This window comes from Coenobita brevimanus, chromosome 32 (assembly GCF_032717465.1).
Source record: "Coenobita brevimanus isolate Jiangsu-jjx chromosome 32, ASM3271746v2, whole genome shotgun sequence".
Classification (NCBI taxonomy): Eukaryota; Metazoa; Arthropoda; class Malacostraca; order Decapoda; family Coenobitidae; genus Coenobita; species Coenobita brevimanus.
This window is the reverse complement of record NC_136985.1, coordinates 2,320,288-2,332,545: the sequence shown is the minus strand read 5'-3', so window position 1 is coordinate 2,332,545 and position 12,258 is coordinate 2,320,288. Positions and strand designations below refer to the sequence as shown.

The following is a 12,258-nucleotide window of genomic DNA, read 5'->3' as shown; positions in this document are numbered from 1 at the left end:
AATCCTCCACCAACCCCACTTGACACGTAGGGAGAACGAGCCAACAGCATCTGGTGTTCCCAGGCGGTCACCCATCCAAGTACTAACCAGACCCAACGTTGCTTATGGAAATCTTACTCAAAATTCCAAAAGGGGTATTTTCCCCCCAAAATGAGGGTCAAGACTAATTAAACCACAGTATTTTGCATTGGAAACCATAAAAATAATATTAAAAGGAAACGTTGGTTACTTCTAAAAATTTACCTCGATATTTTTGGTCATTGTTAAGTTTTTGTTCCCGCCCATATTTTTACTGCCTATTTTTTCTTTCATTTTTATTTACTACTCTTGTTAGAAAGTGCCCAGTCCCGTAGTAGAAATGGTTAATATATTTTTAATTCGTTTATTTTATTATCGAATTTTGGTAGTTTTTGCAAAATCGGACAATCTCGTTAGGTTAGTTTAGTTGGATTTGATTATTAGTTTGGTTATGTTTAATTAGATTAGCCAACGGCCATGCCACGTTGAGTACACCGCTTCCCGTCCGATCAGCGAAGTTAAGCAACGTTGGGTCTGGTTAGTACTTGGATGGGTGACCGCCTGGGAACACCAGATGCTGTTGGCATCCCTACGTGTCAAGTGGGGTTGGTGGAGGATTAGTGCCCCTCCGTGTAAAACAATTAACTCTAAGCCCTTGACCACCCCGTTTGGGATACATGGCGTCAGGCAATGGATGGATGGAGGTTAGATTATATTTCTTTTACTCTGTTGGCATAAAATTTCTGTCTACGTCTATCCATCTTGTATTTTAGCAGGATTTTAACACTATAATGGTGCTGATCACAAAGAAGTGCCATGGAGAGTGTGTAGAGCCATAGCATTGTTTTATTCTGTCACAGAGCTATGTGAAATATGCTCCAAAAGGTCAAAAATTTGGGCCAAGTTAAGGTGAAAGAAGATTAGGTTAAGGGGAAGGAATCAGGATATTATTATTGCTTTCCTTTACAGGTGGCTTTACATTGAGTGACAAGCCAAATGGTTTCCTGTAAGCCAAGAAACCATTTAGAACGCTGGGTGGTAACCATATAACCAAACCATACGTGCTCCCTACGTGTCAACAAGTGGGTTGGTGGAGGGTTGGTGCCCCTCCCTGTAAAACAACTACCTTAACTCAGTGTCAAATGGCCACCCTTTGCGGGATTATGGTGTCTGGTAATATATAGATAGATAGATAGATTTTACAACTTGCCAGTATGCGGTTCAGGGATATTACCACCATAAATGCATAGTATGATACCTAACTCTAAGGTAAGCATTCCACTGCAGCAGGTTAGGGTAAGTTAGGTTAGGTTAGGTTAGGTTAGGGTAGGTTAGGTTAGGTTAGGGTAGGTTAGGTTAGGTTAGGGTACATTAGGGTAGGTTAGGTTAGGGTACATTAGGGTAGGGTAGGTTAGGGTAGGGTAGGGTTGGTTACATTAGGGTAGGTTAGGTTAGGGTACATTAGGGTAGGGTAGGTTTGGTTAGGGTAGGTTAGGTTAGGTTAGGGTACATTAGGGTAGGTTAGCTTAGGGTAGGTCAGGTTAGGTTAGGTCTAGAAAAATATACTGCACAATCTGGGGGTGTATTGACAACTGGTACAAATTTACTGCCATAGCATTGTTATATTCTGTCTCTGAGCTATGTGAAATAAGCTCCAAAATGTCAAAAATCTGGGCCAAGTTAAGGTGAAAAGAGTATGGTTAGGTTGGAGAAAAAAATCAAAATAACATTGATTGTCTGAAACTAGAAATTTACTATCTATCTATCTATTGCCAGACGCCTTAATCCTGTAAAGGGTGGCCACAAACAAACCCTCTCCATGTCGTCCTGTCCCCCGCCATTTCACTGCCCTGCTTCCAGCTCACACACCCCTCTCTCATATACCGCTCCACTGCGTCCCTCCATCTCATTCTTGGCCTCCCCCTCCCTCTTCTTCCCTCCATCGCACTCACATACACTCTCCTCAACAGTCTCTCACTCTCCATCCTCTCCACAAGGCCAAACCTCACTGGAAATTTATCAGAACTTTATATTACCAAAAGTGGGAAAGATGAAGATTTGGGAGAAGTTGAGATTAAGGTTGGAAAGTTAAGATGCATGTCAGTAATTGAGAATGGAAACACAGAGTAGAAAATCAGCCAGCAGGAAAATAAATGATAATAATATGTCTAATATTAAAGTATCTGCATCTTTCTATCTATCTGTCTATAGCCAAACGCCATAATTCCGTAAGGGGTGGCCGTTTGTCTTCGAGTTAGTTATTTTAAACTGTATCTATCTATCTATCTATTGCCAGATGCCATAATCCTGTAAGGGGTGGCCATTTGTCTTTGAGTTAGTTGTTTAATATCTATCTATCTATTGCCAGACGCCATAATCCTATAAGAGGTGGCCATCTGTCTTTGAGTTAGTTGTTTTATATCTATCTATCTATCTATTGCCAGATGCCATAATCCTGTAAGGGGTGGCCATTTGACTTTGAGTTAGTTGTTTTACGGGGAGGGGCACTAACCCTCCACCAACCCACTTGTTGACACATAGGGAGCATGTATGGTTTGGTTATATGGTTACCACCCAGCGTTGTAAATGGTTCCTTGGCCCTCAGATAAAAAAATAATAAAAATAAAAATAAATTAGCTATAGGGTGTGCCAGTTACTTCTGTCTGTCTGTCTATTGCCAGACGCCTTAAACCCTTATACGGGGTGGCCAGTGGCCACAAACAAATCGCCTCCATGTCACTCTGTCCCCTGCCAATTCACTGCCCTGCTCCCAATTCACATCCCCCTCTCTCATATACCTCTCCACTCCATCCCTCCATCTCATCCTTGGCCTCACCGTCCCTCTCCCTCCCTCCACCTTACTCATATACACTCTCCTCGTCAGTCTCTCACTCTCCATCCTCTCCACGTGGCCAAACCACCTCAGTGTGTTTCTCCTAATGCTTCCTATCACCTATCACATCCATATCCAGTTACTTCTTGCCCAAAAAATTTACTTGGTAGAGACGGAAACACGAAGCAAAGACAGACAGCTCTCCCATAGCAGTTCTGTGTGTAGGTCCTGAGTCAATTTGTGGTGGGTGTACCTACCTACCTGCCTGCCTGCCTGCTTGTCTGCCTGCCTGCCTGCCTGCCTACCTACCTACCTACCTACCTACCTACCTACCTACCTTCCTACCTACCTACCTACCTACCTTCCTACCTACCTACCTATCTACCTCCCTCCCTTCCATTTCCCTCAAATAAACTGACTGTTGGTGGTGGGTGGTGGTGACCATCATCCACTCACTTGGTGTAGTGCTGCCTACTTCTTCCTTAGCCTTTATCATTCTTTTTCTGTGCCTGTCCTCCTCTCTTCCTATTTCTCCCATCTTTCCTGTCACTTCTTATTGCTCTTCTTTCCTTTACAGGTGGCTTTACATAGAGTGACAAGCCAAATAGTTTCCTGTAAGCCAAGAAACCATTTACAGTGCTGGGTGGTAACCTTATAACCAAACCATACATGCTCCCTACATATCAACAAGTGTGTTGGTGGAGGGTTAGTGCCCCTCCCCATAAAACAAATAACTCAGAGTCAAATGGCCACCCCTTACAGGATTATGGCATCTGGCAATAGCTAGATATAAAACAACTAACTCAAAGACAAACGGCCACCCCTTACAGGATTATGGCTTCTGGCAATAGATAGATAGATAAACTAACTACAAGGTGTGCATTACAGCTGGTGCGGCGGTGTGGTGTGGCGGTGGCGACGGCAGCTGCTATGCCGATTATGGCCCCTGTGGTGCTGGCCGAGGAAGGCAAGGAAGAGGCAGGGGTACCCACGGCATCGCGTATGATTCGACCCTCCGATCTGCCCATCTACGAAGACCCACAGGACGTGCTAGAGTGAGTAACAGAGGCATAGCAGAGTCATCATCATAATCATCGTCATTGTCGTCGTCGTCGTCTTCATCATCATAATCATCGTCATTGTCATTGTCGTCGTCGTCGTGTTCATCATCATCATCATCAACATCATCATCATCGTCATCGTCATCATCATTGTCGTCGTGGTCTTCATCATCATCATAACCCTCATCATTGTTTTCATCATCATTTTTGTCATCATTACCATCTTGTTACTTTCATCATCATTTTCATCATTGTCATCATCACCAGCACTGCCATTTTCATCATCATCATCATCATCATCATAACCAACACCACCATCATCATCATAACCAACACCACCATCATCATCATAACCAACACCACCATCATCATCATAACCAACACCACCATCATCATCATAACCAACACCACCACCACCATCATCATCATCATCATCATCATCATCATCATCATCATCATCATCATACTACTTCACACTCTTCCTTAGCTTTGAGTTCCATGATAGAGAGAGAGAGAGAGTACATCATCATCATATATCTATCTTTCTATCTGTCTATCTATCTATCTAGCTATAGCTTGATGCCCTAATCCTGCAAAGGGTGGCCGCAGACAAAACGCCTCCAAGTCGCTCTGTCACCCACCATTTGACTGCCCTCCCCCCAACTCACTCTCCCCTCCCCCATGTACCTCTCAACTCCATTCCCTCACCTCATCCTCGGTCTCCCCCTCCCTCTCCCTCCCTCCACTTCACCTGCATACACCCTTTTAGTCAGACTTTCACTCTCCATTCTTTCCACATGCCCAAACCACCTCAGTGTATTCCATCCCTCCACCTCATCCTTGGTGTACCCCTCCCTCTCCCTTCCTCCACATCACCCACATACACCCTCTTAGTCAGTCTTTCACTTTCCATTCTCCTAAACTATTTCTACAACTTACCACACACTCCTTCTTCCTTTGAGCTTCAAGTACCATAGCAGAGAGAGAGAGAGTGGAAGGGAGAAGGGGAGAGAGAGAGAGAGTGGGAGGGAGAGAGAGAGAGAGAGAGTGGGAGGGAAAAGGGGAGAGAGAGAGAATATCACCATCATCATCATCCTAACCCTACTTTACAACTTACCACACACTCTTCCTTTTAGCTTCGAGTACCATGGCAGAGAGAGAGAGAGAGTGGGAGGGAGAAGGGGAGAGAGAGAGAGAGAGTGGGAGGGAGAAGGGGAGAGAGAGAGAGAGTGGGAGGGAGAAGGGGAGAGAGAGAGAGAGAGGGAAAGAAAGTACATCATCATCCTATTTCTACAACTTACCACACACTCTGTCTTCCCTTCAGCTTCGAGTACCATGGCAGAGGGAGAGAGAGTGGGAGGGAGAAGGGGAGAGAAAGACAGACAGACAGACAGAGAAAGTGAGAGAGACAGACAGAGCAAGAGAGAGAGAGTATATCATCATCATCATCATCATCATCCTAACCCAATTTCTACAGCTTACCCTACACTCTGTCTTCCCTTCAGCTTCGAGTACCATGGCAGAGAGCGGACAGGGCTGGAGGAGAATATTGGTGTGGTGCGGAAGGAGGTACAGGGTGCGTTTGGGGCCACCCGATCTGCAAGGGAGCGTGCGAGCCAGATCTACGAGACAGGGAAGGCACACTCCATGGGTAAGGTAATGGGCGGTTTTTGTACATGTGTGTGTGTGTGTGTGGGTGTGTGTGTGTGTGTGTGTGTGTGTGTGTAATTGTGTCTTTACAGGAATGAGTCAGGCTTGTACTGTCCTGTGTATTAAACCATTTTTATCATACATATCTGTAAATGTGTGTGTGTGTGTGTGTGTGTGTGTGTGTGTGTGTTCTTACCTAATCGTATCTTTACAGGAATGAGTCAAGCTCGTACTGTCCTGTGTATTAAACCATTTTTATCATACATGTCCTTAAATTTATGAATAGTGTGTATTTACCTATTTGTATTTACCTATTTGTAGTATACAGGAATTGAGCAATGCTCGTGTTGTCCTGTCTCCATATCCACATTTATCAAGTCTACCTTTACACACATGAATGTTTTTCTCATGCACCACCTCTTTGTCTAAGTCATTCCAAATATTTAAGTATTTACCTCATATACCTAATTGTGATATACACGGAATGTACTATGCTCGTGGGTTTACGTCGCTGTTTCTCAATAAGTCAGATTTAGCTTTAAACTCATTTAATTTTTAGACTGGACGATCTCTTTGTCTAGGCTATTCCATAAGTCTATACTTCTGTAAGGAAAGCTATATTTCTTGATATCCTTCAAGTAGCTTGACTTTTTCAATTTCATTCCGTGTCCTCTTGTTGCTCTCATATCCCATACAAACAGATCTTCTTTGTCAGTTTTATCTACTCCCACCATGGTCCTGAACACTGCAATCATGTCTCCCCTTTTTCTCCTTTCCTCTAAAGAAGGCAAATCCAGTTTTTCCAGCCTCTCTGTCAGACTGGGGACCATCTTGGTTGCTGTTCTTTGTATTCTCTCAATCTTGTTTATATCTTTCTTTTTGTGTGGGGACCACACTACCGCTGCATATTCTAACCTGGGGCGGATCATGGCCACTATCAATTTTTTCATCATTTCCTCATCCTTATAATGAAATGCTACTCTTATGTTAGTCAAGAGTTTATAAGTCTCTCCAACTATCTTGTTAATGTGCATTTCTGGTGACAAACTATATTGGACCAGCACTCCCAAATCTTTCTCTTCTCTCCTTTTTGTGATTAATTCATTACCCAACAAATAATTCAGTGATGTCCTCCTGGTACTTTTACCCATTTCCAATATTTTACATTTCTTTACATTAAATTTCATTTCCCACGTCCGGCTCCAATTGTGTATCCTATCCAAATCCTCCTGCAATATTTTACAATCCTCCTCAACCTCTACCTTCCTCAAGATCTTTACATCATCAGCAAACAGACTTGCATAACTGTTCACTCCATTTACCATATCATTTACGTAAATCAGGAACATTACTGGCGCCAACACCGAGCCTTGAGGGACTCCACTTGTTACTTCCCTCCATCCAGACATCCTATCCTTTAGTACTGTCCTCATTTGTCTGTCTCTCAAAAAGTCTCTCATCCATTCCAGAAGTTTCCCCTTCAGTCCTCCTATATATTCTAGTTTCCACATTAGTCTCTTATGAGGTACCTTGTCAAAGGCCTTCTCTAAGTCTAAGTACACACAATCCACCCAACCATCTCTCTCCTGTACCACATCAATCGCTCTTGAGTAAAAGCTCAACAAGTTAGAAACACATGACCTTCCACTTCTGAATCCAAACTGACATTCAGCCAAAATATTCATCTCGTCCAGATATTTTATCCATCTGTCTTTCAGGATTCTCTCACACAATTTTGCGACCATGCTGGTTAGAGACACTGGTCTATAATTCAGGGGTTCTTCCCTGTTTCCTCCCTTGTAAATTGGTACCACATTTGTCCTCTTCCATTCTTGTGGCACTTTCCCCTCTTCTAGTGAGCATACGATTAAACTGTGAATTTTATCCGCCAGTTGTTCTCTGCATTCCTTCAGTACCCAATTAGACATTCCATCAGGTCCTGGGGCTTTCCTTACATCTTGAGTTTCCAGTAATTTATACACTTCCTGTACCTCCACTTTTATATCTTTTATCACCGGAACATTTCTAATCACTCCCTCCCTTCCAGAAGCTCCTTTTCTTTAGTGAAAACTGACTGGAAACGTTTGTTCATTATTTCTGCTTGCATTGCCGCAACCTTAAAGACCTCTCCTTCTACTTTCAATTTGGTGATTCCTTCCTCTTGTTTCAGTTTGCCATTATCAGATCTATAAAACAGTTTGGGTTCATCCTTGCATTTGTCTATTATACCTTTTTCAAAATTCCTTTCTTCTTCTCTACGTATTCTTGTGTATTCATTCCTTGTTCTTTTATATTCTTCCTTTGTTCTGTTGTTACCTCTCTTTCTCCAGTTGTTCCACGCCTTATCTCTTTTTTTTTTTTTTGCTATCATACACCTTCTATTAAACCACTCCTTTTTCCTGTTTTCTTTCCCTCTTACTCTTGGTACAAATTTTTCCACTCCCAAATTATAGAGGTCTAGAAAGATATCCCACTTCCTCTGTATCTCTCTTGTTTCCCTGAATTTTCTCCAATCCGCATTTTCAAAAAAGTTTCTCAATCCTGTAAAATTTGCTTTCCCACAGTTGTATCTTCCCTGTCTATGAAGCTCGTCTCTTGGCCCGACATTCCCTACTAACATATGGAACTCAGTGACCACATGATCACTTTTTCCTAAAGGTGTGTGTGTGTGTGTGTGTGTGTGTGTGTGTGTGTGTGTGTCTGTGTGTCTGTGTGTTGTCCTGCCTCTGGTGGTATCATTATCTAACGTTGCCTTTGAAAACATAGATATTCTTTGCACAAACCACATTTTTGTCCAGATTATTCCAGTTGCCTATTCGTCTGTTTGGAAAGCTATACGGTGTTTTCTTACATCACCTGATCAAGTTGGTGTGTGCCTGTATGCGCGTGTGAGAGAGAGAGACAGACAGACAGACAGAAAGAGGGTGATGATGATGATGATGTTAGTGGTTATCTATCTATCTATTGCCAGACGCCATAATCCCGTACAGGGTGGCCATTTGACTCTGAGTTATTTGTTTTACTGGGAGGGGCACTAACCCTCCACCAACCCACTTGACACGTAGGGAGTACGTATGGTTTGGTTATATGGTTACCACCCAGTGTTGTAAATGGTTTCTTGGCTTACAGGAAACCATTTGGCTTGTCACTCAATGTAAAGCCACCTGTAAAGGAAAGAAAAGCAATAAGAAGTGACAGGAAAGATGGGAGAAATAGGAAGAGAGGAGGACAGGCACAGAAAAAGAATGATAAAGGCTAAGGAAGAAGCAGGCAGCACTACATCAAGTGAGTGGATGATGGTGAGAAATAGGAAGAGAGGAGGACAGGCACAGAAAAAGAATGATAAAGGCTAAGGAAGAAGTAGGCAGCACTACATCAAGTGAGTGGATGATGGTCACCGCCACCTACCACTAATAGTGGTTATAATAATAATAATAATAATAATACCCCCCTGGGGGTAGGGGGGTTTGTCAAGAATACTCCCCCAGTATCCCTGCTTGTCGTAAAAGGCGACTAAAAGGGTTGGCGGAGGGTTAGTGCCCCTCCCCGGAAAACAACTAACTAAAAACACAAACAATAAGCCTCGGACAAGGACTGACCAAACGTTGACGACCAAGGACCGGACAAAGGACATTGCAATTGGAACGTGGAATGTAAGGGGAGCAAATGATGAGATGAAAGAGAGAGAGATTGTCCAGGTGCTTGAGGATGCGAAAGTGGATGTATGTGGAATAACTGAAACAAAATGGAGAGGAGAAAGTGTGAGAGAATGGGAGTATGGATGGGGTATATGTGCAGGAGTAGGTGAGAATGAGAGGGCAAAGGAAGGAGTATGTATAGTTGTGAGTAAAAGATGGAAGAGGAGCATAAGACAGTATGGATCAGTTGGATCAAGGATTGTGTGGGTAAAGTTGAAAGTTGGAATATAAATGTGGGCGATTGTGTGTGTGTATGCGCCAACGCAAGATCGTGCTAGAAGAGTGAAGAGTTCTGGACAAATGTAGAAGTGTGCATGGAAAAGTTTGGAAGGAATGATAGAGTGTTTTTGATTGGTGATATGAATTGTAAAGTTGGGAATGTGAAGGTGGATGGAATAGTTGGTGAGTGGGGTGTGCATGCTGAGATAGATGAGAATGGGAGTGCACTAGTGGACATTTGTGCTGGGAGGGGGTTGGTGATAGCCAATACCCTCTTCAGGCATAAAATGATCCACAGGTATACATGGCGAGTGATGAGAAGGGTGGGTGGTGAATTGAGTGAAAGGAAGGCAATGATTGATTATGTGTGTGTGGATGAAAGGATGCGAAGATGTATATTGGATGCAAGAGTTTATAGAGGTTGGGGGAGTGGACTTTCTGACCACTACTTGGTGGTGGCCAGAGTTAAAGGTCAAGTAAGATGGAGGAATAGAAGAAGGGAAAGACGAGAGGAAGGAGTAGTTGCAAGGAGAGTGGAAAGGTTACAAGAGGATGAGAAAAAGGCAGAGTATAAGAGAGAAGTGGAGGAACGATTGGGCAAATATGAGTTGGAGCAGATGGGGGACGTGGAAGGTGTGTGTAGAATATTTACAGAAGAAATATGTGCAGCATGTGATGTGGTGTGTGGAAGGAAGAGAAGACGGAGGGGGGTGCAAGGAACAGCGTGGTGGACTGAAGAGGTGAAACGGGCTGTGGCACTAAAGAAGAAAGCATACAATGAATGGATGAGAAATAGGGGCGTAGAAGAAGTTGAGAGGCGGAAGAGAGAGTTATATGTAGAAAGAAAGAGAGAGGTGAAAAGATTAGTAAGAGAGAGTAAGAAGAGAGTGGATGAGGAATTTGGAAGGAATTTGAGTGTAAAGTGGAGGGACTGTAAGAAAATGTTCTGGAAAGAGGTGATAAGAGTAAGACAGGGTGGAAGTGAAGTTAGCAGGGGAGTGAAAGATAAAAATGGTAGGTTACTAGTGGAAAAGGGAGAAAAAGTGAGCAGATGGAGAGAACACTTTAAGGAATTGTTGAACGTGGAGGATGGAAGTAATGCGAGTATAAGTGGCTGGGGAATGGCTGGAAGAAGGAGGGAGGTGAGAAGACAGGAAGAAATCAGTAGGATAGAAGTTGTGGAAGCAATGAAGAAAGTTAAATCTGGGAAAGCCCCAGGAATTGATGGAGTGTGTGGTGAAATGCTGAAGCATGGAGGAGAGATAGTAGTAGAATGGATGTGGAAGATGTGCAGATTGGCCTGGGAGGAAGGTAGAGTCCCGGAGGATTGGAAGTCAGGTATAATTATTCCCTTGTACAAAGGAAAAGGGGAAAAAGAAGTGTGTGGTAATCATAGGGGCATTTGTCTTCTTAGTATAATAGGAAAAGTGTATGGTAGGATACTTATTGACAGAGTTAGAGAAAGAACAGAGAAATTAGTTGGAGAAGAACAGGGAGGCTTTAGGAAGGGAAGAGGTTGTGTAGATCAGATATTCATTCTCAGATCTTTAGTGGAAAAGTTTCTAGAGAAGGGAAAGAAGTTGTATGCGGCTTTCATGGATTTGGAGAAAGCATATGACAGGGTGGATAGACTAGGATTGTGGAAAGTGTTAAGAATATATGGAATAGATGGGAAGTTGTTGAATGCTGTGAAGAGTATGTACGATGGTGCGAAGGCTGCAGTGCGTGTGGATGGTGAACTAAGTGAATTTTTCTCTTTGAAGGTTGGGTTGAAACAGGGATGTGTAATGTCTCCATGGTTGTTCAATCTGTACATGGATGGGGTAATAAAAGAGGTACAAGGTAGGGTAGTGGATGTTGGAGTGGCCCTGGTGAGAGAGGATAGTGTTTGGAAACTCCCTGTACTGTTGTTTGCAGATGATACTGTGTTGTTGAGTGAAGACGAAGGGGAGCTGCAAGGCTTGGTGGATGAGTTTGAGAGAGTGTGTAAGAAACGGAATCTAAAGGTGAATGTAGGGAAGAGTAAAGTGATGGTCTTTGAGAGAGGTGAAGTCAGTGAATGTACAGCGAGGTTGGATGGTGAGGAATTGGAAAATGTGAGTACGTTTAAGTACTTGGGTAGTGTAATGAGTAAGGATGGAGGTTTGGAGGGTGAAGTGCTTGAAAGGGTACAGCAGGGAAGAAAGGTTGCTGGTTCTTTGAAAGCAGTGATAAGAAACAGGGAAGTGAGCATGGAAGTGAAAAAGTTACTACATGACAGTATTGTGATACCAACTCTAACGTACGGAAGTGAAGCTTGGACGTTGTTGGAAGGACACAAGTCAAGAGTGAGAGCAGTGGAAATGAGTTATTTAAGAGGAGCCTGTGGAGTCACATGGAGAGACAGGCTGATGAATGAGGATATAAAGGAACGTTGTGGTGTGGATGTGGATGTGATAGGAAGCGTTATGAGGAACACACTGAGGTGGTTTGGCCATGTGGAGAGGATGGAGGGTGAAAGACTGACGAAGAGAGTGTATGTGAGTGAGGTGGAGGGGGAAAGAGGGAGGGGGAGGCCGAGGATGAGATGGAGAGATGGGATGGAGAGGTATATGAGAGAGGGGGGTGTGAGTTGGGAGCAGGGGAGTGAAATGGCGGGGGACAGGGCGACTTGGAGGCGATTTGTTTGTGGCCACCCCAAACGGGATTGAGGCGTCTGGCAATAGATAGATAGATAGATAATGGTAATAAAAATAATAATAATAAAAATATGATAATGATGATTATAAGAGAGTGAGAG

The 12,258-nt window shown here is 43.4% G+C and overlaps 1 protein-coding gene and 1 non-coding gene across 2 annotated transcripts in view; both read left to right on the top strand.

The window, feature by feature from the left end:
• The first annotated feature begins 485 nt into the window (after positions 1-485).
• LOC145395686 (5S ribosomal RNA) lies at positions 486-604 on the top strand. Its single transcript, XR_013896657.1, has one exon. It is a non-coding gene; the product is annotated as a 5S ribosomal RNA (ribosomal RNA).
• Positions 605-3,736: 3,132 nt separating this feature from the next.
• Positions 3,737-12,258, top strand: part of Mic26-27 (MICOS complex subunit 26/27) — a 47,149-nt gene continuing 38,627 nt past the window's right edge. The window contains exons 1-2 of the mRNA XM_080269182.1: positions 3,737-3,906; positions 5,418-5,563. Coding sequence (XP_080125308.1) covers positions 3,782-3,906; positions 5,418-5,563 — 271 coding nt within the window. The 5' untranslated portion in view covers positions 3,737-3,781. The remainder of the gene's footprint in view (positions 3,907-5,417; positions 5,564-12,258) is intronic.